This window comes from Chelonia mydas, chromosome 18, assembly GCF_015237465.2.
Source record: "Chelonia mydas isolate rCheMyd1 chromosome 18, rCheMyd1.pri.v2, whole genome shotgun sequence".
In the NCBI taxonomy this organism is placed as follows: domain Eukaryota; kingdom Metazoa; phylum Chordata; order Testudines; family Cheloniidae; genus Chelonia; species Chelonia mydas.
In genome coordinates, this window is record NC_051258.2 from 17,544,595 (window position 1) to 17,571,950 (window position 27,356).

Here is a 27,356-nt window from a genome sequence, read left to right on the forward strand (position 1 = left end):
ACATGGGTGTATTATAAATTGAATAGATGCTCTTGTTTTGTTTCTAAATGGTTAATTTTTATTGTAATTACAATTTTAATTGCCTTACTGGAGGGGGCAACTCAGAGGAACATTTTTAACTTTTAGATTTTGTTGTTGTTGGAGTGAAATATTAGCCGTGACCTTAGTAAAAATGTCAGTCTTATGGAATTTAAAAAAGAGTTTTCCTTGAGTTGGAATCCATTTATTGTATTGTATATTTTCAGATTGTTTCTTGTCATAGAGTATGTAAATGGGGGAGATCTCATGTTTCATATGCAACGGCAAAGAAAACTTCCTGAAGAACATGCAAGGTATTTTACTAATGCGTTGATAAATGTAATAAACTTTTTAATGTTGTGCTATGTAATGATCCTACAAAAGAATTATCTTAAATGACAACAAGAGAATATAAAAATTTCAAGGGAAATTGCTGTAGGTGGTTTGGAAAGTTTAAAAAAAAATTAAAAAGCTCAACCTTAAATTTGGAAAGCAGTTCAGTTGAAAGATAAATAATCTTTGTATTCTACAAGGAAACGAGTTTTAAAAAAAAAAAGCATTTGATAATAGGAACAACTAACTGTCATTGCTTTTATATTTGATTAACAGTTCTCTGAAGTGCATTGCTGATATAGGGTTTAAGTGTTTTGGTGAACCTAGTTAAGGGAGTTTTATACAGAAACGAATACAAAGTACTGTCTTGCAAGTGTTGGCATTACAGACACGTCTTGCCACTGCATTAGAATAGCTGATGTAGATTTTACTGGCTCAGAAATCCAGTTCTGATGCCCAGTATTTGAGTTTTACAGCTTCAGAGAAATATTCAGTAGTATGATGAAAAAAAATTTTTTCAATATCAAATTGAAAAAAAATTACTTGCTATAAGTCTTTAGCCTTGTAGACAGTGGCTATATTTTTTAATTATTTGTATTTTGATTGTAACAGCTACTTTTGAATGAATTTAGGGGTTTTTGTTGTTTTTATCCTATCCATGGTGAGAAGCCAGACTCTGTTAGCTTTTCCTTCTTACTTTGTTCCTTTGGTTTCAAAAACTGTCATTGGATTTTTTCAATTTATGCCAGTTTTTGTGTAATTCTTCTATTAATGAATGACTTTTTTTTCTGATTTAAGATTTTATGCTGCTGAAATTTGTATTGCTCTGAACTTCCTACACGAGAGAGGAATAATCTATAGAGATTTAAAACTAGACAATGTTCTGCTAGACGCAGAGGGTCATATCAAGTTAACAGATTATGGCATGTGCAAGGTAAGTTTCTCCTCCTGATTTTCTGTCTTTCCTTATAATTCTACTGTGAATCTGTATATTTTAATCTAGTTGTGTCAAATAGTCTTGTTGAATGAAATTCTACAGCCAGCAATACCAGGGTAAATCTGAGATACGAAGTTTGCCTAGATTAATGTAAGTGTAACTGAGCCTAGAATTTAGTCTTAAACTGCAGTTCTGCTCTGAAAAATTACTTCTGAAAAATGGCACCACCTTGCTCAACAAATCTATTTCTTGGGTGTATTCCAAGTCATACTGGTGAATTTGTGGACAAAAATAAAGTTCTAACTATGTTTGTGCTGTTAGACCTGCGGATTCAACACAGCTATGAGTGCTGAATTCTGTTCCTTCACATGTGTTACCAACAGAACTGTTAACTAAATTCAATCCGAGGACCAGATATGGCCAAACTGCTTTTACACCCACATAATTTCATTGAAGAAAATGAATTGTAATTTGCCTTTATTTTAGAATAATCAATTCTAATACTTTGGAAGCCGAAGCCAAAGCCACAAAGGGTTCCATAGTTAGATAGTAATTGATTCTTGACCTTTTGACTAAGATGAAGTGTAGGGACCGGTTAAACCAGCGATGCAACTATGAGAATGAAACCCTGCCTCACGTCCTGTGCAGCTGTAAACCCCATTCCAGAGCATGGCCACTTCGCCACAGCAATGTGCAGAATAGGTTTGTTAAGGCAATTTCAGCATCTGTGAACTGTTTTCGTTAACTCTTCAATTCTGGACTTCAACTCCCAGCTAAAACTGGATGTTGTGATCACTGATGAGGAACCAGAAGTGAATTATCCCTGTGATGGGTACCCTCTCAGGAAGCCACTTGGAACTGGGGTACCAGTGAGCCCACCAGCCTGAGCTCCCTTTCACACTGTGCTGCTGTGATAAGTTGCCAAGCTCTCCACACTTGCTCTTTCACCAGCATACACACAGATAAGGACACACCCAGCTGCAGCTTCACACACACATGCTGAGATCAGCTCTGCATGGGAAGGCTTAGCTAAGGCACCTCCCAGTTGCTAAGACACGCAATCCCCTCTGGAGCGTAAACCCAAAATTATACTGTCTTGCACTGCACAGGGAACTGTACAGCATAAACTCATAAAATTCTCCCCCTCCCTCAATGTGGAGAGACAAAGAGATGCGACAGCTTTCTGCCCCAAGTTATAATTTCCACAAACACTGCTTTTAGACAAAACAAAACAAGTTTATTAATCTCAAAAGATAGATTTTAAGTGATAGCAAACAGATGAAAACAGATTACCTTAGTAAATAAACAAAACCACAAACTGAGTTTAAGCAAAAAGAAAAGGAGTACTTGTGGCACCTTAGAGACTAACAAATTTATTTGAGCATAAGCTTTCGTGAGCTGTACGAAAGCTTATGCTCAAATAAATTTGTTAGTCTCTAAGGTGCCACAAGTACTCCTTTTCTTTTTGCGGATACAGACTAACACGGCTGCTACTCTGAAACCTGAGTTTAAGTAGATAGGTAGGGTATGAATTAGCAAATTCTCACCCTGAGTGAAAACAGGCTGGCAGATTCTTAACGCACAAGTTGCCTTGGCTTTCTCAGGTTTTCACACATAGGCTAAAAATTCCTCTAGCCTGAGACCATCACTTCCCACAGTTCAGTCCTTGCCCCTCAAGTGTTTCCAGGTGTATTGTTGTAGGGAGAGTGAGGTGGTATCATGATGTCATTGTCCCCCTTTTATATATTCTTCCCACTTGCTGGAAAGCTCTTTTGCTGTGACCTGGGTCAAACAGCTCCCATTGTGTAGTGCTATCTCTGAGAGGTTTCTGTTGTACACATTTTCTGGGTAATCCTTGTGCTTGTGTGCATTTATTCCATAAGCCATTCAAATTCCTTTTTACTGTTGTACCTGAAAGGCTGCTTGTGGGTGATTTCAACCTCACGACATGTTTCAGTAACATATACCCAGCCAAACTTCATAACTTCACATATGATAGCATATACCATTCAATGAGATATTAATGTCTAGCAGATCAAGATTTTTAGAATATCTCACAAGGCATACTTTGTACAAAACATATCCTAATTACATGACAGTGGTGAATATTGGGGTGCCAGGGTGTCACAATCCCCTTCAAGAATCGGGTCGCTGCCTTCATTGAGACACAGGAATGGAAAATGGAGAAATAAACGCACACATCCCGGCTGATACCTTGAAAGAACGGGGATACTCCACTGCCATTCACACACTGATCGTCAGAGCATTGGGTGCCTGGGACTGCAAGAATGAGACTGTTTCAGGACTGTGAGGTGCCCAGACACTACTCCAGGCTGATGAGGTAGTTGACAGTTTCAGATACCGCTATATTGAACACATTACTGGACACTGCCAATCTGAGGATAAGATCGAGACCACTAACTGAGAAGCGACAAGACTGAAGGATTCTTTGAACTGATTTAACTAACTAGTGTACTTTCTTTTTCTATGTTCTATGCTTAACCACTAATCCTCATCTGTATTTTCTGCTACAGGCAATTGTCAGCTCATATCACTTTTCTCTCTCTTCATTTGCAATCCATGGTTATAATGTTTTTGACAAGCATGAACTGATGTGGCATGGGTATTTATAATGTGTATTCAACAATTTGTGTTCTGTAATTTTAAATATTCTCTAATAAAAGTTTTAATTTGTTTCATATCTGATATGACCTCTATTGGGAGACTAACCCTGCACTTCTAGGGGGATGGCCTTGATGAATTAATACAATAGGTCTTTTCCATCTCTAATTTTTATGATTCTGTATATTTCAATTGTGTTAGCCCTTTTCAATGACTTCCAATCCTCCAAGAGAGACCATCTCTAATAAATTACTGTTGACACTGGAACTTTTTAGCACTGAATAGCACTTCATAAATTTTGATCAAATGCAACCTGTACCTGAAGAGAGACTGAGGCAGGCAAATACAGCCCTACAGAAGGTTATTTGTAGCCTTATTTAAATGAATTGGTATTTGAAATAAAAGTCAAAGCAGATATTAAGAAGCTCAAGTAAATTAATGAACTATGGAGGTCAGACTGCTCAGGGGGCTTGTAATGGGATATTACCTCTTTGGGTTGCTGCTTTGACACGCACAAATACTTGCTGGCAGTTGTTGTCTCCAAGTTATTTGGTCCTTGTGAAATGAAATGAGGGGTCTCAGTCTAGTTTGTGATGGACCGCCACGTCCCCAAAACCAGCACCACAACGAGCACCCTTTTTGTCAATTTCAGAGGGTCCAGGGATTGAATGGACCAAGTTAACTGAGCTACCTTCTCCGTCTTATTAGGGGTTCTTCACAGTTCATTATGCACATTAGCAGTGGGGCACTGTGGGGAGCTTGCATTGTCACTGCTTGTGATATACCTCTTCAAGGAATAAATAGGACTTTCCAGTTTTCAAGGACTCTTATCTGATGTGTTGCATCAGCACTAATATTCATAACCTGGAGTTAAAAGGCAGCAATTGCAAAAAATGATGAATTGTTTTCATCTGTAAAAATAACAAATAAACAATTCCCCAGAAATGAGAGACTTTTTTCTTTGTCTAAACTAAACAAATTAAACATTATAAATGTCAAGATTAGTAACATCCAGGGTGGATAAAAATCAATTATTTTTCTTTTAATCAAAAAAATCTGATTTTTTTTAAATTTAAATCAGATTTTTTTATTTAAAAAGGTTTTTTCCTCAAAATGCAATCTAAAGATAGTTTTAATTAAGTTACATTATAGCTCAAAGAGAGCTCATCATGGAATAGGGATTATAAATTCTAATTCTACGGTATGAGACAATATATTCATGTAATGTTTAAGAAAAGTTTTGTAAATGATTTCCAATAGTTCATGGATTAGGGACCCAATCTTATGGGGTTCCAGGGGCTTCTGTATAGATTATTTAGATTAATCTTTCTATCTACCCAGTGGGACTCAGTGCTCAGTCTAGAAGATACCATCAGAGATGCTTAATTTTGCAGTTTTCAAACTGTGGATTTGTGTCTGTAGAGATAACATGCTTGTTAACAGCAAAAAATGTTTTTAAATAAATTAATGTATAGAGGTGAGAAATAACAGACCTCAACCCTATTGTCCCCTGTAAATTTGTGTACATAGAGTCAAACCCTTACATCTCTCTAAAAGTGCAAAATTTCAAAAAGTTCAATAAATAGAAGATTGCTGAGGGTGGAATAGATCTGGACAAGGAGAAAAAGTCTGGAGATAAATGTGAAAAGGGAGGGACAGGCAGTAAAAAGAAACAAAAGTGAAACGGAGCATCATATTCCAGAAATCTTGAGGTCTTTCTGAGTGTAGCCTTCATTGATTTGAGATCTACCATACCATTCTCTCACGAGAAGAAAGAAAGAGAGAGAACCTATAATGGCAGTAGGCTGTAAAAGAGACCCAGTTTGGGAATAAGAACCATTCAAGAAATATGTTTGCTGCTGATATTTTAAAGAAAGTCACACCAGTGAACTGGTGGAAGTTACTTAAGCACTTGGATTCAGCGACTGTTGAAGTAATAATCTCACTTTTAACAGCAGTAGCTTCTTCTGCCAGGGTAGAAAGAATATTTTCTTCCTTTGGACTAATTCATTCCAAATTGAGAAATCGTTTGGGACCTGAAAAAGCAGGAAAGCTTGTTTTTCTTTTCCAGATTATGAACAAACAGGAAAATGAAGGTGAAGACGACTGAGTTAGCTGCAGAAGCCAATATTTTAAGTTTCTCTTGTTGACCTGGCTGACAGTCGATTTAATATTTTGGGGGGTTTTTTATATTTCATTTAATTATTTTAGTTAAAAACAATTTTAACAAAAACAAACCTGGTTTTAAAAAACTTGAATGTTTAACTAAATTCAAAAATTCATATGCTTGTTTTGTTAAAACATTATGCATCTGCTATTGAAGAAAAAAATCCAGAATACATAATGTTGTTGTTTTAGTTAAATAAAACAATTTAAATGTCTGTCTGGTGGTGGTCTCCTCCTAATACAGCAAGGCAAGAAAATCCTCAAAATATTAATGATTAACCTGATGAATTGGTAATAGTTCACCTCCCAATGACTTCAAAAATATCTGCTTCAATTACTTTTGGTAAATGAAATAACCAAACAATCATTAATTTTCTGATATAGCTGTAAAATTAATCTGAAAAGTTTTCAAAATAAATCACTTAAAAATGTATTGTGTGTACCTTGTAAAAATGAAACCTACATCTATCTCTGAGTTGTAAAGAATATGTATTAAGGTTATAACAACCAACAAGAATGCACTTTTATGTAGAAGTCCATGATTAAATCGAGTCTTCCTGACCAGTGATTTAAATGATGATTTAAATCAAATTTATTTAAATCAGTTCCACCCTGGTAACGTCACACACACTTACCATGATGAAGGGCTGTAAAAAAAATTTAAAAGTTTGTTTTGACTGGTAGGAGTTTTTGGGAGGAGTCTTATCACTACCTTGACCCCTGGAATCTCGTTGGTGTATGGAGGCATCTTAGACTCCTGGTTTTAAATACTTATAAAAGCTTGGTTGAAGGGAAATTGCTGCAGGTAGAATTTAACTTTCAAAAGATGAATTGGTCTATTCCAATAGGAAGGATTGGGCCCTGGTGACACTACAAGCACTTTCTGTGGAACGCCAAATTACATTGCACCAGAGATCCTAAGAGGGGAAGAATATGGTGAGTTGGTGCATAAACTTGTAAGTTTAATTACAGTGAATCACTAATTTAAGTTCCAATTTGCAGGGCACTAAGAGTACAGTTTTAATTAAGCTTACATGTTTTTATTCTGTGTTTCCTGAATTTTTAGTTTAATTTTCTCAGATGTACTTCAGACAGTTTGTGTTTTTTGACCCTCATAGTCATGGATGTGCAACTTCTATTAAAAGATATTTCTAGAAAGGGTGAGCTTTTTCCTGAAAGAGAACTCCTGCTTTGTGCTACAGAGCAGATACCACAACCCAATCCTTTTATGCTGGTTTGAGCTTTCAGCTGTTTGGATCAGGGTGTCTGACAACAGAAAACATAGAATTCAAAACAGTAGTAGTTTATAGGAGCACACTAACTACTGTTGTGAATTTAAAAAGTGGCCTATCTACATGGTAAAATACCTGAGTACTGTCCTTTTCCTATATGGTAACATAGCATTCACAACTTTCAAAAATCCTCAAGTATCTTCCAGCTTTAAGAAGTATATTGACCTTTATCTTGGCATTGTTAATTGAAGTCTCACTCTCTTGTGGACCGTAATGGCCCAGCTACAAGTTCCTGAACAAATTACCGTTACTAATTTTTCTCCAAAGTGCTCTGTTAAAGGCTATTCCTGTGAGGCTCTGAGCCCTGCTGCTAGCAGTTTCAGTGGGAGTTGAGGATTCTCAGCTCTCTGCAGAATCAGGTCCTTAATCTCCATCAATGATGCAATAAATGTCATTGTAACATTATTCTAGAACCAGGATTTATTACCTGAAAATGTGTTCTTTAATGCTTATAGGGTTCAGTGTGGACTGGTGGGCTCTTGGTGTCCTGATGTTTGAAATGATGGCAGGAAGATCTCCATTTGATATAATAACTGACAATCCAGACATGAACACTGAAGATTACCTCTTCCAAGGTATATTTAAGATTTGTTGTTTCGTTTTGTTTTGAGTTTCAATGTTTTTTTTCTTGAATCCCTTTGAAGGAAGAACAAAACACTAAATAATGAAAATTAGCAACCATCTTTTACATACTGTGGGTGCCTTCTCTCTTCCTTTTAATTTCCTACACAGCAAAGATGTAAGAGAGGTCTCAGTAGTTCCCATCATCTCATGTCTACCAGTGATACTAGCATAGGTAAACAGGGCTGTGGTATTTCTAATTCAACATTCAAGGAACTTAATTTTCTGGGACAAAAATCTAGGACTCAGAGTTAGTCCCTTTCAAATTAGACTTTGTCTAACAGTCTGTCTAGACTGCAGCTGGCCGCATGCTTCAAGCCTGGGAAGACAGACACAGGCTAGCTCTGCTAAAAATAGCAGTGTGCATGCTGTGGCATGGGTGGCAGCTCAGACGAGCCACCTGAGCTCGGACCCAGGTAGGCAGGTGAGTCCAGGTTCAGGTGCCTAACCTGCGCCATCACCCCTGCCACAGCATCCACACCGCTATTATTAGCAGGCTAATTTGAGAGGAGCTGCTTACTATGTGTTGGTCTTCCTGGGCTGGGAGACATGCTTCCAGCTACCGTGTAGACTTACCCAATGAGATCCACTGAGTTCCCACTGAACCCAGTGAGTTTGGAAGTAGCCATTGAAAACAAGGTTCAGAAATCTTGGGTTGAATCTATGTATGTGCCCTCTTTGAATTGCAGTTCAAGACCATAAATCCATCATTATATTCAACAAAGACATTATCATTCACATTACTCTTATACTCTGGGATATTTTTCTCTTTCACCCTAGTTCTTTGGTACATATGTTTATATTCCTTGTATGTCTTACATTTTATAACTTACTTTGAATGTAACAAAATGAATTGAGCACAATGGCAGATGTGCTTCTAGAACTTGCTAGTTGCTTCCCACAGCGTGTTACACCCCAAGAATACTGACCTATACATTTATCCCCAACTTAAAACAGTTAATCCGATAAATACAGTGTAAGCCTTGTTAATAGTATTAGACTTGATGGTGGTCTCCAGAGACCTAACTGGTCACATGCAGCTGGCTTGCCTTGATGCCAGTCAAGAGAAACAGAACAGGTGGGAGGGAGAGATGAAATGAAATGAAATGAAATGAAGATACAGTAGACCGCCTGACTGACTTTCTTCAGAAAGGGCAAAACACTCATTGAACCAAAGGCTATTAACAATATTCAGTGATATTTCTTTTCCACTAAACCAACTGCTGTAATTGCCACAAGGATGTTAAGTTATCATCAGTAGGGACAGAACGTGCCAATGAAAGGAATGGGAGACAATGCATTAGACAGTATGTCTGCTAGGTTGTGTCCAGAGTATGGAAAGGTTTTTGAAAACTGTATTATATAAAGGCATTGAGGGAACTTTCTGGGCACCAACCATATCTACCTGTAGTTTTGCTCCAGCTAACTTTTTCTGTTTCCCTATGGTGATTTCTTGGTAGCAGTGTCATAAGTTACTTTAATAGCAACTGGTTTGCATGGGTAGCAGTGTGCCCATTATTCTAATCAAAGGTAGCAGTGTACACAACCATGTCAAGTACAGGAGCAATGCTGAAAGTGCTTGATTGGTAAAGAGTGAATTGCAAAGGTGTATGTGCATAGTCTGAGAGAAGGAAGAGAGGGTTGGAAGGAATTTTTCCCAGGTCAGACTGGTGGTGACCTTAGGGTTTTTGTATTCCTCTGCAACATGGGGCCTGGGTCACTCTCCAGAATTCTATGGGTATATCTCACTTAATAAAATTCCCTGCCATTGCAGAGACCTCAGGCATTGGTGCACCAAGATCCCTCCCATTCTATGCCTGAGGCATATAATAGTTTAGTCTCCTGTGGGCTGTAATACTTTGGGTGTTGGATTTAGTGTGCAGATGCTAGTTAGTGCTTGTGGCCTTTAAACTCTGACTCATTCTGAAATACCTCCTAGTGACCAATCTGACTGCCAGTGTGAGCAGTCTCAAGCACCACGGTGTACTCTTTTTAAAGTGCATAACTAGTCTCCAAAATACTCCTTGAGGGGGAATACTGTATAATGAAGGAAGAAAGTTGCTTGTAATGACATAATGGGGAATCCCCACAACCTCTGGTCCAGTGTAATATTTCCTCAATTGTTTAAAAATGTGAGATCACATTTATATAACCCCTTGATCAGGACTTTAAGGAGATGAAAAGCCTTTATACAATGTGTTTATCAGTATGACAGATGAGATGAAAGAAATGATGCATGAGATTAAGAATTTTCAGAAAGTCTTTAAATGTCACTGCTACCATAGCACTTTTCATGTGAAGATCCCAAGATACAAACATTAACTGGGTAACCCTTGCAAAGTTAGAGAAAAGTAAATGCTCATTTGATGGTTGTGGAAGCAGGAACTAAATGTTGAAGTGACTTGCCCCCATAGTCGTTAATGTGTCAGTCACACAAAAAAAGGAATTGCACTCAGGAGCCTTGACTCCTAATCCCCTGTTCTAACCACTGGATTCATTGCCCCCAGCTTTTTGAAAACAAAAATGAATATGCTGGCTTTCTCTTCTGAGTTATGTCCTTAAAAGTCCATTTTATAGTACATTTAGAAAAGATATTAACCAGAGAGAGTGTGGAGTGACTCTTTTTGTATTAAGAAAAAATAAAATAAAATTGTATAGCCTGGCAAATTTAGCAGAAATAACTTAAATAGTTGCTATATTAGCACATTGTCCCCGGAGTAATACAAATAAAAAAGTTTTTTTATTAAAATCATAGTGGATGTCATATAATAGAGTGCAAAACATATTGGGGTTTTGTTTTTTTTAAACTTGTAACAGTTATCCTTGAAAAGCCAATCCGGATTCCAAGATTTCTCTCTGTCAAGGCCTCTCATGTCTTAAAAGGATTTTTAAACAAGGTAAGTTTTACAACACTGTTATTTATATAAGTTCAATAGCTCAGAGCTTCATGTTATAAAACATAAATTAATTAAAAACTTAGAGGTGTATCCACTTTCTGTAAAGAAATTTTATAAAATCAGGACATATAGCTTCCAAAAGGAATCTTTTAAATTGCTGATTTTTCATGTGAAAATTTCATAACACGGAACTTCATTTGAAAATGTACTAGCAAGTTGGCTAGTTAGTGAAATGGTCTTTTATAATGAAACTGAGTACAAAACCTAAGATAATTATTGGTCTGTGTTTGCAAACAATTATTAAATGAGTAGTCCTTACTAATACAAGCAGACAAAGTGAAATCAGTGGAACTATTATCTGCATCAATAGGGAAAACAGCACATTTATTAAGTAAATTCAGAATTTTGATATCACGAGAAATGCTGTAAAATAAAAACAGTCTAAAATGAATTTTCAAACCCATGAAGTTTTGAAAACTAGATTGCCTTAATTTATTTTACCAATAGTGTATGTACTACTACCTATCCCTGTATGATCTACATGCGTCAGTGAAAAACTGGAGAATTTGTCATGATAGAACAATAAAAAAGAAGTGTAAAGACAAACACAATATTGATTGTGTTTCCTCTTGTCTTCCACAGGATCCCAAAGAAAGGCTTGGCTGCCAGCCACAGACAGGGTTTTCTGATATCAAGTCTCACACATTTTTCCGCAGCATAGACTGGGATCTGGTAAAAATAATTTATTCTACTTAAGTATGTTAAATAGAGACATGTTCCTTCAGTGTTTTAATTACTGTGTGCATGAACCTATCATGTAAACACTCTGTTAATGAATACTCTCTTCAAAAATACAGTTGCTCATAACTGAAAGAATACATTAAACCTCAAAGTATTCATGTAAAATTAACTTCGGTGTGCTCAGTTTAGGCTTTTCATTAATGTAAAAATGTTGGAAACTAGATTTATTTCATGGTCAAAAATGTGACTTGTTACCAAATATTAAGTGTACTTTCACTCATGGTCTTTACTTTAAAAATGTGAGGTTAAATTTTTAGTAAAAAGACAATTGTGATATTAGGTAGAAAATAACAAAAACACATTATTTAAACCATAATAAAGCCTTGGGGGCCAATTAATTCCCTGAATTCTATTGGTAGGTGCTGCAGAACTTGTGCTGCAGCCCCTAGCATTGGTCCTTGTAATGCACCAAGTGGACTTTTCGCACCAACCCTCTCTCTCCCAGAAGAGCTGGGGTTAGAATTTGTCTGGGAGAGCCACAGAATGGGTAAGGTATGGCAAGACTTGGGGGGGGGAGGGGAGAACATATGCTGATTCAGCAGAGATCTTCCGTTGGTGGAGTTCTTGTGGAGCCCTGCTTTTAATTTAAAGCTGCTGCTACCTGACAGTTTCCAACAGAGGAGGTGGCAACATGTATAGATTGCAACCTATTGTTCTTGATGGTCTGAAGCAAGCCCTCTCTAACGTTTGTCTAAATCTTATATTTAATTGTTTTAGGCAGGTCTGATTCCAGGGAGGCAAAATATCCTAAGCAAGTCTTGAGTAGTGGTAAATGTAACAGGGACTTCGGAAGAAGTAGCAGCCTGGTATTCTGTTCCGGGGGGGGGGGGGGGGGGGGGGGGAAATACTAGAGTGAAGCTGTTATTAGTGTATGCTGTATGTAGAATAAGAATGGCCATACTGGGTCGGACCAAAGGTCCATCTAGCTCAGTATCCTGTCCAACAGTAGCCAGTGCCAGGTGTTTTAGAGGGAATGAACAGAACAAGTAATCATCAAGTGATCCATTTATATGCATCATTTATATACGTGGCATCGGACAGACACATAAGAAGGCAGTTTCCTTACAGTTTACAATATAAGGCCCCAGTCATACAAAACCTTACATATGTGATCCTTACTGACCTGAGTAGTCCCATTGATTTAAATTGGGCTGTTAATATTTGTAGAATCGGACCCTTAAAAGACAAAATGACCTAAGGAAGAGATGCGACTTGAATGCAGTATGATTGAGTAGTTGTGTTTTGCTTGCTTGCTGGTTACTTTAAAGCTTTACATTTTGTTTTGTTATTCCTTGCTCTTAGGGATGTTTTTGGTCTATAATGTGGGATAAGATGTACTTTTGTTTCAGTGGGATTTGCAAGAAGGTGCATGCAGTGTTTAAAAGTTATGATCAGTTTAAGCGTCAGTTGATCTAGAAGAATACCAGTCACTTCTTGATTATGTCCACCGCTATCATCACGAAATCATCATTAAAAACTCTTATCTGCTACACCAACTACTTTATGGCTAAGGTGCCAACTATATCAGGAACATTATTTTAGTTAGCTATGTAAATTTTTAATAGCTAGTTTAATGATGGAGATGCAAGTATGCATTATTATTTTTTGCAGTACTGTGAACTCTATAGGAAATATTGTAGAAACAGGAGGTAATGACTCGAGCATCATGAGAGAAGTTTTCAGAGAAAGGGAGAAAACAGAATGATTAAATTTTTACTTTGAGGCTCGTCGTTCAGACCATCCTTATTGAAGTTCTTCATGGAAGAAGCTTTCTACAGAGGCAGAATGTCTGGCATTTCTATAGCTGTTCATATAGCCCAGAGGATCTGATTAAGCTATTAATAATTTGCAAAGATATAGGTTTTAAATAGCTCCCTTAATCTGGTGTGTGGTGTTATTTTACTGCATGCACCTTCAGGCACTATAATGCTAATTAATAGGATGTTTCTTAATAGAACATCAACATCAAACTTCACATACTGTAGCTTTATGAGAGAAGATTTTGTTGGATTCATTTTATATTTGTAAAAGAGACTTTTACTGCTTTGCTTACTTTATATTTCATGGTGATCACTTGGGAAGACCACCCCAAACTGAAACAGGGTGGTTATGTAATCCTGGCTTCTTTTCAACAAAGCTGTGTCATGTAAATTACTATCTTGAGATGTAAATTATGCATCGTTTAACATTTTGATAAGATTATTACAGGAAAATCATGTTTACTTTGGGTCCCTGTCGTATTCTGTGTTCTATTTAGAAGATGATGCTGCGTGTAGTTGTTTTAGGTGTCACTATCCTTTCAGTGTAGGCCAAAATATTTCAGTTTTGTAAAGTGAATAAATAGAAGCCTCATATAAATATTTTTATTACTTTTTAATTTAGTGAATCTTCTTCTGGATTACAAGTGGTGAGGGGGAGATTTTCATTAAACGTTTCTCAGTATCATTTACCCTGAAATACAGTGCCTTACACAACAAAACCAGAGGGTAAAATTGACAAGAAACTATTGCCAGGGTCCAGCCTGAGTGAAGTGCAAAAAATAAACATCATGTATAGATAGTGAAAGGAGACAGATTCTAAATATCTTTTCAGTGTTAGCAATCTAAGGTGTAAGTAGTAAAGGTAAAGACATTTTTCAGTGAATTTTAAACTTAATGGCCTGATTTTGAAAGGTACTGAGATTCCTCCAACCACTTAATTGGAAGCAAGGTGCTCAGTACCTCTTAATTTTGATGATTTTTTGCATGAAGGGTATGTTATACAATAGGGGTCTATTATAACTTGAGTATTGGGACGTTGCTCTGCATGAAATGAGGCAGTAACATTCTGGAACCTAGTAAGACAGCTTTCCTAATTCTTTTAGAACACTTACCAAATGTTTTCTACTATATAAGACAAAATCCATTTATATTCCAAATCTCTGTGTTTCTTGCACTATGCCTTACATAATAAAAGCAATACTACAAAATTGTGGTTGATGTCACTGCTTAGGTGTGCAGAGATACAATGGAGGTGGACCTAGAATAAAGATGCAGATAAAGAGTGATATGGCTGACAAAATTAATTGTCTACAAAATGCAACCTTTCACTTAAAAGAATAAGCAAAACCTTTTTGGAAGATGTTGACAAAACAATATATCGAATATTTGTATCTTTAAAAAGAAGACTAAGACAGCAGAGAGGGAGCATAGAGCTGTGATCTGCCTAACGCAGAGCATAACTATTTGTGAAAGTCATTGCTGGGAAGATTGTACTTCAAGGCTTTCTCTTGCTATGTGTTATGAGCTTACTTCCCAGAAGTTACAAAGAAACAAAACTAAAAAGAAAAATTACCTTAGCAGTCTGGAGAATACATATGTGAAAGCAGGAAGTGCGACAAAGCTGGTTAAGGATGGAGTCAGGAAATACCTAGAGGGATTTCATGGAGGTATAGGGCAGCAAACCTACAGAAATGTTGTCTTTAATAAATTAAATCTTTGCCTCTATGACCGTAAATAGAGAGGCATAAAAAGATAGATCGGAAAAGACACATATGGGACTCAGAATGCCAGAAAAGATTGTAACTTTCAGAAAGCAAGCTGATTTCAGCCTTAAATTAGCTCAGCGAATTAGATATACCCCTCCCTGAGATTCCTAAGGGGGCTGATAAAACTGATTCAAATGCATTTTGTGGCAACTGATTCCTCAGTTCCTCAAATTAAAGGCTGCAACACTGCCACCTACTTGTCAAAATATCTTTAGGATGATCTTACATCCATTGGAATATGAAAGTAAAAGTCTAGAGTTCAATTTTTACTCTTTCTACTCTTTGAACACCATCTTGTATCCATTCAGAATGCTGCTGCAAAAATTATTTTCCTAGCCCATCACTTTTACCATGTCTCTCCTCTCTTTGCATCCCTCCACTGTATAAGCCTAAACTAACTGCCCTCACGTTTGTGGCCTGTTGATGCCCACCTCTGTCATCCACATGTTAAATTTCCAAACAAGCATCTTTGTGTTGTCTCCTGGGCCTGCCTCTCACTCTTGGGTGGAGCACCCCATAAACATCCACAAAACTAACAGGCTTTCCTCCTTCCAAACCCTCCTTAAAACTTTCTTTTTCTATGATGTCTACAAAAAGCTTAACAGTTAGGCTGCTGGTGTGCTGAGATCACGCCCTATCATACCGACTGATATTGTCTCTGTTTCCTTGCACTCCATCTGTTGTCTCTTGTTTTATACTTAAATTGTAAACTCTCTGAGGTAGGGACCATCTTTTTGTTCTCATTTGTACAGCGCCTAGCACAGCCGTGTCCTGGTCCAAGCCCAGGACTCTTAGGTTATGGTAATACAAATAATAAATAATCATGCTCAGTGATAATCTGCTTAGCTCTAGCAGTATGTTCAATTGTTACTATCAAACCAGTGATGGGCAGATGGACGTGTGCATGCACACACGGAGTATGGGTCCTTCTTTGGTAAATTTAAAAGAAAATAAAAGCTATTTGTTTAGAATCTAAAGGTCAGGAACTGGTTTATAACTGTTTTAAATAGGTCAAATTTTGGCCCAAACTGTGTGACAGCAATTCTTTTAAGCTACAGATCAGTGCACCCAAAATCTCAAGTACTGTACAAATGTTGCATTCCAGTTGGCATAATTACAGACTTTCATGTAACACGTCCCTTACTGCTAAATAATAATACCCTCCCACAATTCCCAAGTATTGTCTTGTGAGCAGTCTTAGTCTGTATATTGATTTCAGAATCATGTCTTTTTATTGCAGGTTTAGTCCTTACTGTAGTAACTGCATCAAGACTTTTGCAGCTCTTTCAAAGGACTACAATATATAGGCAAAGCCCTGAAAAATTTAATTGGGTATGAAAATCATAGTTATTACTGCAACAGAGTTTATGGGGTATAATACAATTAAGTACATTGATATGTTAGGATATAGCCTCCTCAAAGAGCAGAGAAGTGCTATTAAAATCAGTAAGAGAAGAAAGGATTCCCTATTAACTTTTTGGAGGGTGCAGGGGGGAGCATTCAAGTGCTGTGAGAGAATCTGTCAGCCTTGAAAGAACCCTGAACTAAATTAGGAAAAATACAACATAAAATGTGTGTATTCCTTGTTGATCTCTATCGTTAAATGCTGCGTATTCATTGTAATGGTTTCCATTGCCTGGCTAAACAAGATGTTTTATCTGGGTATTTTGACATTAATCTCAAAAGTATGTTTTCAACTTGAATTTATAGAGTTATTTTACACTGTCCATTACAAGTCAGTAGCTGACTTTTGTTTTATAACAGAAGCAAATTTAGCTGTGAAAGGTTAGAAAATTGAATTGCTCTATTTTTCATCATAAAATAAACACACAAAAATCTCCACAATTGTTGTCCTAAAAGTGATTTTAAAAGAATCTTAAAATGAAGTCTTGAGCCTTTCAGTTTGAACAAAATTCTGTTTTAAGTAGTTAAACCAACATTTTATGTGTTGTGCATATATAACAGGTGTCTTGGGGAATGGAAGATTGGTGGAGAATGGTTTGACTAGGGTCTTTTAACTTAAGACTTCTGTGTCTAGTGTCAGAAACCCGAAGTGGGAGAAAACCCTCTTCTGAGCATTTCAGAACCACAAAAGATGTAGGTTCAGATCAGCTTCTAACACTGGGTAAAAGTTCAGGGGGATCCTTAGGATGTCTGAGCCAGACTTCTCATCTTAAAATCCTACATCCCATTTTTGAGCACATGTAACCTTGTGTCAGAACATAAAACAAGATTCAGAATCTTTAGATTCAGATGTCACTTTTGAGGGCTTGAAGCGCTAGAATTGTTGCCGTATAATATTGTGTTAGCGAATTGAGTCACACATCAGCTCGTCATCTTACCGACGTTAAGTAACATCCATCATTTTAATCCTCATATGTCTTGGTTTAATAGACAATAAAATGTTAAATTGCAGCAAAGCAGATGGCTAAATTTTAACTACCATCAATCCTTGAAAAAATTTATTGTGTAAAAAATTTTGTAATTGCAAGTAGTAGGTGATGTATTGGATCCAGATGTGAACACCGTAAAGAAGGAATTTTACACTAGGTGTGAAGTATAACAGAAAGATAGGTCCCTAATTGAGGGGGTTTGTCAAAAGGTACTAGAATTATTTTTCACTTAATTATTGTTAAAGGGTATGCAATTCATATGTCCTTATTTGTACTATCCGTTTTTACTGAATTTATTTTCTGGTGACTTATAAAACATGGGAGTCAAGTAAACGAGACACCTACAGTAATGTTTTTAATTAATAGGCTCTTACATAGATTCCCAAAGTATTTGGAAAACATGATCTCTCAAGGGGTATAGACACACTCCATCATTTCCTCCCCCACTCCCTTATATCTGCCCCACTTCATTTCATGGTTATCAGTCTTAAACTACTTGTTAACCCAAGGTGCAAAATGCCTTTAGCCACACTGAAGACTGACCCCACTGAGAGGAGGCAGGCAGGCTTTTGTGGGCTTGGAGCTGTAGCAAGTGTAACTTGGCTTGGCAGGATTCAATTTCATCAATAACGATTAGTAAATATCAATTTCAGCTGATGGCTGAATTAGATTGGTGTTTTTTCCCCATCACAACAGTGGGCATGCCTGCAGGGATTGCATTTCACTAGTTCTGCAGCCATGTAGGCAGCCCTCAGGAGCCCTGCTGTCACAGGAGCGAGGGAGCAGGCCCATGACAGTGGTGACACCTGATCCCTGCAGGTCCTAGTGGGGCAGAGCAGAGACCCTTGGCCAGGACTGCAAGGAAGAAGAGGACAGCAGTGCAGGGAGCAGTCTGCAGCCCCATGGTCACAGACCCATTGTCTCTTTCCCCAGCTGGGAGTACTGGTGATGTGTGCTCTGCCTCGCCAGAGCCACAGCCTTTCCCACCCCTTGCGCAGTCAGGGGTTGGATGTCACTGGCCCTACAGCCATGCAGGGAACCCCCTGCAAATCCGTTGTGATGGGAGTTCCCCAGCCAGTAATGTGGGAGCCAGTCTGGGCAGGAGTAAGTGGGGCTAGTGACAGCCCTGCAGGCACAAGGTGCTGGGAAGACTGTAGTCCTGGTTCTGCAAAGCAGAGACCCTTGGCCAGGACTGTGAGGAGGGAGTGGTCCCTACTGCTGAATAGTTCTGTTCCCAAGCAGGAGCCCTTCAGCAGCAGAGTGGCCTCCCCCCCAGCAGGGACTTGTTGTCCTCCTTGCAGCCCTGCCCGGGGGATTCTGCTGTGCCACACCTGTACCTCAGCCTTCCCTGCACCTTGTGCCTTCAGGGATCAGCTGTCACCAGCCCCGTGGCTGTGCAGGGAGTCCTCTGGAGCTCCAATGTCACAGACCCACTCGTGCTACTGATGTGCCAGGAGTGTGAGAGCCGTCCTGAGGCAGAAACTGTTCAGCAGCAGGGTGGCTTCCCCGTCCCCGGGAGCACATCAACCACAGCCTCCCTTGCACCATGGTCCATTGGGCTCCTCGGCTGCACCCTGCTCTCAGCATTGCCCTGATCCCAACCCTACTCGCCACAGCTGTAAAAATACAAATAGTTAAAAATTGATAAATGATTAATTAGAAAAAATAAAAATCACATTCTGCCAATCCGAAGTATAACCTTCAAAAATCAATTACACAGAAATTATTTAGCCTTTTTCTGAAGTTTATCCTGCAAACTCTCTACCTTCTCTCTTTGCATGCTAAAAACTGGTTGTATCCATCAAAGATTAGATTGTTTTCCTAAGGATATTGAATAATGAAATGCATGCCAAACACATAAAAGGGGCCAAGACAGATTAATCACTGTATATGGTGCGTTTTTTCTTTTGAGCAGTAATTATGTGACAGTGTAAGGGATAGTAATTACGACAGTGTAGAGGTCAGAGTTAGAAGTAGGCCTATGTGTACCTGCCTCTACAGATCTCAGCCTGTAGTATATTAATGAGTTGGTTCCATCACATGATGATTAGCTAATTCTGTAGAAATGAGCCATTAATGAACGACAGGCAAATAAACATGCAGGACAGTTGAGCCACAAAAGAAAAGCGGGAAGGCAACAACAAACAGATATACTCTGCAGAGAACTGCAACTCGTCTAGAACTGAACTGAATTGCTTGCAAGTTAATAGAGAGTGCTGGATTTTTCATATGCCAGATAAGTGACAAAGGAAGAGAAGGCTTTGCCTTTGTTTAAGCAGACCATTGAAACTACCATTTCTGATCTCAAGCTCCTTTTAGAAACACAGGAATCCTGCTGGATCAGACCAGTGATCCATCCAGTCTAGTAGCCTGTATTCAATAGTGCCCAGTTCAGATTAGTGTGAAATGGACTATATGAGAGAGTCTGCTAGTGTCTTCCTAAGTTCAGGCAGGGGCTTGCTGGCTAATCACTTGAAGTATAGACAGCTATATAACTTATCAGTTTGTATCAAGTGATATGTCAGCAGTATAAAAATGCAACTTTTTAGAGAGTTGCTCTGAATCTTCCTTGGAAAACTACAAGTTTAGAAACAATTCTGCCAATCTGTCATTTAATTAATATAATTTATCTCCTCTGTGGATGTTTTTCATGAAAACAAAATGATGTGATTTTCCAGAGTTTTCCAGGTACTGTCATCAGGTCTCTTCCAAAGGGAGTTTTGAGTCTTGATTTTCTGGCTGATATTTCTCTAGAGAAACGGTGACCTCCGGTGGCCAGCCAGGCTACTCCAAAGTGTGTATCCCACATAGGCAATAACAGCACAGAACAATGATCATACCTGGTAGTCTGTTTCCGGCAAAGCCACTTTCAGAAGCTTGAGCGGCTGGTAAAAATGGTTCCAAATGCTATGCAGTGTTGCTCGTAGGGATAGAGGAATTCCTTCCAGACCCCTGTGGTGATCAGCTTTATGCCCTGAAGCATGAAATTTGTTGTGTTGTTTTTAACACTTGTAGCTAAAACATTGTAGTCATAAAGTTATCCAGACCTTTTCATAATCCAGCCACAAACAGTTATCTCTCTGACCGCTTTACCAGGAGCAAGGAGAAGTCCGGTGGCACCTTAAAGACTAACACATTTATTTGGACATAAGCTTTCGTGGGTAAAAAACCCCTCCTCTTCAGATGCTCCTTTTACCAGGAGCATATCCTATGGGGATATGTATGAAAAATATACCTCTACTATTCAGAGAAGGCAAGAAGAATTCATTTAGCCGGAATACATTTAACAAAGACTCATTCAGAAATAATTTGTTAAACAATTCACTTGTGAACTACGTGCCTTGTTAGGCTCATTGGCAGCAGGAGAAATGTATTGTTGAATAATTTCTGAAATCTTTTGTAAATTATTATCCTCAAGTGGCTTCTCAAGCATTTTGAATAAAGGAGCTCCTGTTCCCCAAAATGTTTTGTAGCTAGGCTTTCTTGTCCATTCACAAAGACTTGATTTTACATTAAAAGAAATGTCATTGTTCGATAGAATTGACAAAGAATTTCTTATAGGCAATTGATTATAAATTTAATAAATTTATAATTACTATCGTGATCCTAATTTCTCATGGACTATCCAGTGAAACTGGACTCCTGACACACACAAGGGATCTATTTTGTGAAATGGTAAATGGCTTACATAGAAGTTCTGAACATCAGCAATATGAAGATTGTAAGCTCTTCAAGGCAAGAACGCAGCACAGAACTTTAACCCCAGGGACAAGTAGGGGGCAACAGTGGCTTTAACCACCTTTGCTCCTTCTCAATTCTTGGCTCCTCCAGGGCTGGAGCAGTCCCTGGCATAAGTTAGGCAACTTTTCCACTGCTGCCAATGGGCCAGCAGTGCTGCCCAGAAACTGCAACTAGACTCTCTCCAACTAACACCCTTCTAGCCCCAGCCTTGCCCCTACCATGTCCCCTATACTGAAATTTGCAAGCGGGTTCTTGGAAAACAGACAGCAGCTGTGTTCATCAGTTAAGAACATAAGAATGTCCATACTGGGTCAGACTAATGGTCCATATAGCCAGTATCCTGTCTTCTGACAGAGGCAGGTGCCGGATACGTCAGAGGGAATGAATAGAACAGGGTAGTTATTGAGTGATCCATCCCCTGTTGTCCAGTCCCAGCTTCTGGCAGTCAGAGCATGCATTTGCATCCATGACCATCTTGGCTAATAGCCATTGAGGGACCTAACCTCCATGAGCTTATCTAATTATTTTTTGAATCCAGTTATACTTTTGGCCAAAATCCCTCGGCAACGAGTTCCACAAGTTGACTGTGTGTTGTGTGAAGAAGTACTTCCTTACGTTTGTTTTAAACATGCTGCCTATTTAATTTCATTAGGTGGCCCCTGGTTCGTGTGTTATGTTGTGAAGAGGTACAGAAATCTCCACACCATTCTTGATTTAACAGACCTCTGATCTCCCCCTTCAGCCGTCTCTTTTCTAAGCTGAACAGTCCCATTTTTTTAAAATGGCTCCTCATATGGAAGCTGTTCCATATCCATAATCATATGTTGCCCCTTTCTGTACCTTTTCCAATTCTAATGTGTCTTGTTTTGAGATTGGGCAACCCAGACCTGCGTGCAGTATTGAAGGAGCGGGCATACCATAGGGATTCTCCTTAGGCCAGATCCAGGGCTTTGTCTTCCCTACCCCTTAACCCAGCATACAGGCACTGAGAGAATCTCACCCTCTCTTCCTGTATATCTTTACAGAGCCTGGCACAGTGGGGCTGATCTTGTTTAAGGTGATGGGTGTTACCATAGTATGTATAAATAGAATTTTTGAATGATATTTTTGTAAATATTCTTATCTCCTCATCATGGTATCTGAGCATCAGAACCCTTGCTTCGTCCACCCTCTTTTCTTTTGTGCTTCCAAGAAGAGGGCAGGATTTTAGTTCAGACATGTTAAATAAGAAAAACTTTTTTTTTTTAAACCTTGGCATGCAAAATACTATGGATTTGTTTTTGAGATGAAAGACCATTTCAAACAAGCATTGAAGCAGAGAGAGCCGTTCTAAGCAACATGCTGAAAGTAGAGATGCTGACAAAACTGTTACAAACTTTACTGAAAAAAGGATGTTGGAGTGCATTGGGAGACCAGTTCCCATAAGTAGTGTTCTCATGTATTTGTGTGTGTTGCCTTACCATATTTCAGTAGCTTTCCTGCCCTTTTCCACAATTGGCCAGGTAATGAATTTGGATGCATGTTTAGACCCCAGTTCTTCTGTTAAGTCTACACAGGCAGAGTCCTGGTAGATCAGTGGAGCTTCATGCGGATGCCAGGGACCACCTGTGCAAACATATTGTGGAGGTGAGATGTTAGCTTGTAATTTGTCATAAGTAGAAGAGCACTAAAAACATGCAACCAACACGTCAGATCTGCAGTTTATAATCTGCACAAAAATTGGGAGTCCATGTCTCCCCGACCTCAGCAAAGATTGAATAGCAGATGCTGTAATGAGCCTTGGGTTGCTAGGATTTTGTTATTTTACATAATATACTACAGTAAACTTACTAGCATGTTGTAAAGAATTACTTTCTAAAATAAACATTGAGGTACAATTGATAAAATAAATGAAAATACTTTTGGTGAAGCAGTATAGACCAGCATTTCCATTGTGATAGTGCACTTAACTTGCTAATTGAGTCATTTGCAGTGTCTGTGCCCCTAGTGTAAATTAGCAAGACCTTTCTGTATATACTACCAACCTTCACAAGGCCTCTAGACTTGTAGACTTTATTTATGTCATATAGGCACAAGGGTTCCAGTAGCAAAAACATATTTGTTATATACCTTTCTAAGATGTTCATTAAGGCTGCTTTACTGTCAGCACTGTTTTTGATGAAAAATGCGATTTTTGACAGTGATTCTTTTTAGTTTTGTTTTGTTTTTGAAAAGTATCTACATTCCACAGAAAATTGTAACTTTTTGTCAAAAATAAAACTGCGCAAAACCGGAAAAATTTTTGATTTGAAAAATTTTGATTTAAAGTGTTGCCTCCTTGGGGGTCTCTCTCTCTCTATCATTCTCCTCTCTGGGTTGGGTTTTTCCAGCTGACCTACATCTCCAAAATGGACTCCAGTCAGACTCCTGCATCATGGCAACTCAGCAAGAGGGGAGATCATGGGAATTAGTCTGTCTAAGGAGCCCTGCCCATAGAGTAGAATAGGGGCTTGAGGGACCTGAGCTTACAATTCCCTTGAGGCACCACAACAGGATATCTGAATAGAACAGTGGTTCTCAAACTTTTTTTTCGTAGACCACTTGAAAATTGCTGAGGGTCTCGGTGGACCACTTAATGATTTTTCCAAATGTTTGTACTGTTAGCTAACTATTGTAAAGCGCTTTGGATAAAAGTGCTATATAAAAAACCTTAATAATAACAAAATTTGTTCTACAAATAAAAGGACACAACTCATATTTTAATATCAGTAGTCTTACCTTTCTAATGCAATGGATGTGCCCTCTCTCTCCCGCCATGGCAGCCTCTGATCTGGGGCTGGGAAGTAGGGGAGTCACTCCCTCTCTCCTCCACCACAGAGCTGAGGGCCGTCTCTCCCTGGCAGCCAGAGCCCTGGAGTTGGGGAAAGTCGCCTCTTTCTCTGGCCGCCGCTGCCTTGCATGTCCCAAATTCCTCCCCACCCCCTCTTCTTACACCACTGCCCCCTCATACCTATCCCCTGTTCTCCCCAAGGCCACCACCTCACCTTGCATGTAAGTGGCCCTTCATTCTCTCGTGTGCAGCGACCCAGGCGCGGACCTTAGAGGAAACTATCCGTGGACCACCTGAATGGAGCTCGCAGGCCACTGGTGGTCTGCGGACCACAGTTTGAAAACCTCTGGAATAGAAAATATTGGAGGCTTGGTAAAATATTTTCAGTTTTCCACCAACAAGTTAAAATTTTCTACGTGAATCCCCATCCCCCAACAACTGTAATGTGCATCACTGTAGCATTTGGACCCAGTCCTTCAAACCCCATTGCGTAGGGTGCTCGCAATTGGGAGTTAGTCCCACTGATGTAAATGGGACTACTCCCAGTAGTTAGTTTGTAGGATTGGATTTTTATAATTCTTTTAACTGAACCATGGACAGTGGGGAAATGTTTGAATTACTTTTATTCATGGTTAGAAAAGACCTGCTATTTAAACTGGGCCAAACCTACTTGGTGTCTTTTACTGTATTGGTTTGTATTTTTCTTGCAAAGCTGTTTCCATTTATCTTTTTTGTGATTCTCTCACTTGTACTGATAGGCCTGTGAACTCTAGAACTATGCTTCAGAAAAAAAGTCAAGGTTATATGAAGGAATGTAACAAGCTGGTATTCTTTTATGGTGTCTTGTGATATATATAATTAAGTTTGCAAGTATGAACAAGTTTGTTACTAGTAAGTAGAATAGTATTTTTCTTGAAAAAAGTGGGTTAAAATTAACGTAAACTCCTGTATAATTTGAAGCCTTACTAATTTAAAGAGCTGATATCTAGAGCTATTAATTACTAAATTGAACATTGACTCTTCGTTCACCCAGGGTGTATTGGGCTTATTTTTCTGAAAAAGCACCTTTATAATAAATATACCTAGTGTTTGGTTTGTGGATATTTGTTTTGAGACTGTGCCTGCCAAGTTGTACTTAAATTAATTTTTGCTGTTGTATTTTTTGAGTTTTGTCTATTGGGATATAAAACAAAGACTTATTTGAAGTTGAGAAGGCAACCAAATAAATTCTTTAATATTGGCTGGAGCTAGTTGTGATTCTGTTGAATCCGGTGAAGACTGCATTTGAAGGCGTGCTTTTATTTTGAATCTTTTATCAGAGCAGCCTACAGATTTTTTTTTAAAAAAATCATTTAAAAAATACATCTAGAATTGAAGTCAATAGCACAGGACTTGTTATTGGAATTCAGAGTTGCTCACATCTTTGAATCCAACCCCAGTATCAAAATTACCGTATTTAGGATCTCTAATAGAATGGGTAGACTCAGACCAATCCCTAATGGACAGGAGTCCAGAGCATCTTTGACACCTGGCAACTTGATTCGTAGGCTCTGCAGAGAAGAAACTTAACTCTTCCTTTGCTTTGAATTGTCTCTCCACATCAGGACTGGGGCATATATAGGCAATGTGGTGTGGGAAGAAGATTGTGCTAACGCTTTCTGTACTGTACTTGTTGAGTGGGGAGAGGACTTCAGTTACCAACGCTGCGAATCTGACACCTTCCATGAACACTACAAATAAAATTACCATTTCTATGTTACAATCCTTTTCCCCCTATGATGATGGATGTATTTCCAGTGGAGTTCATCAAGATGTTTCTCAGCTGATTTATTTACCAGTATGAAAAAGCTATTTTGTGAGTTCAAGACAGAGGGAAAATGATATCCTGGTTTAAATTAGATTTTTGTCTGCTCAGTCCTACTTGTTATCTAATGAATACTAGCTGTAAACATTAGAAAATAACCCACTGCGGAAAAAAAGTACAGAGAAGTCAAATTATCTTTCCTGTTGGGAATATCACATTAGCCATTTTCTATAGGTATTTTTAAAAATCTTATATTAAGCTAAATGAGAGTTTATGCATTGAGATGGTAGTGTCTGGCACGTCTGTGCTGTTCTTCTAAATCTGATCACAAAATCTAATTCTCAGTAGCTTGCAACTTTTTATCATAATATCAGTCACATTCTCAAGTTAATTCCTTTTATATTTGAATGTATAGCACTTTCTTGTTATCTTAGTGAGTACAGAGAGATTCATATACTACCTATTCAGTGAACCAATAAGATTTCCCGCCTTTAAATATGTTTAAAATGCATTTTGTTCCCTACGTTGTCTCCCAGCCTGCCCGTAAACACGGTTACTTTTCTAATTTCCTTTGTTGTGATCATGAGCATACTTCTCATTTGCACCCAGATATTATAGTCACAAGTCAGACACTGGGAAAAAATGTGCCTTATTGTTAGCTACATCACTTGTCTTAGGCTCCCAATTTACTTCCTATCACACGCAAACCTGTTATCCTTCTGTTTCCGTCTGATACTTACTGTAGCATCAGACTCCTAGCATCATAAATACTATAAAGTCAATTTTATCCACATTCAAGAAAAGGGAGTCTTACATAATTTCATGTGTCTTCCTTTGCTATTTCATGTTGTGCCTTGTTTGTGGGTTCTTATTACACATTAAGCCCCATAGCATGTTGAGAACTGTGCTCATTAGTACAAGGTCAAGCATCTTTCTATAGAGTGTGAACAAGCCCACAGAAGAGACCTAACAAACAGCATGCTCAGTACTTAAGTGTTATAACCTTGTTGGAAGAAAGTGCTCTGAATTTTTGTACTTTCCTGAAGATGTTTTATACATTAGCTGTTCCACTTGTTTGTGTTTGGTACAATTCTACTACACATCGAGTTTTTCTGTATTTAAATTCCTGTCTGTGAGGTTGATAAGCAATGTTGTTTTCTCCTGCTCATTCTTTCATAATAGTGTTTTCTGGTAGTTTATGTTGTTAGTGGGAGGGAACAAGGGGTAGAGGAGAGAGATTGATTTGGTTGTTGCACAATATGATTGGTACAAAAATTAGATTAAATATCCACAGTAATATAAACAAAGGTTGGAAGGAGGCAGCCAATGCCACTTTGCCTCTAGTCTAGTGCATGTAAGCATCCACCAAAATAACATATTGCACTCGGGTTTCTTT

The 27,356-nt window shown here is 38.4% G+C and overlaps 1 protein-coding gene across 9 annotated transcripts in view; it reads left to right on the top strand.

Annotated features, from left to right (window-relative positions):
• Positions 1–27,356, top strand: part of PRKCZ (protein kinase C zeta) — a 152,881-nt gene that overhangs the window by 115,992 nt on the left and 9,533 nt on the right. For 8 of the 9 annotated variants that reach the window (XM_043531488.1, XM_037881433.2, XM_043531489.1 and 5 more), the window contains 6 exons: positions 246–332; positions 1,150–1,285; positions 6,925–7,012; positions 7,824–7,943; positions 10,807–10,886; positions 11,529–11,618. In XM_043531488.1, coding sequence (XP_043387423.1) covers positions 246–332; positions 1,150–1,285; positions 6,925–7,012; positions 7,824–7,943; positions 10,807–10,886; positions 11,529–11,618 — 601 coding nt within the window. The remainder of the gene's footprint in view (positions 1–245; positions 333–1,149; positions 1,286–6,924; positions 7,013–7,823; positions 7,944–10,806; positions 10,887–11,528; positions 11,619–27,356) is intronic. The other variant, XM_037881435.2, reaches the window with a different exon arrangement.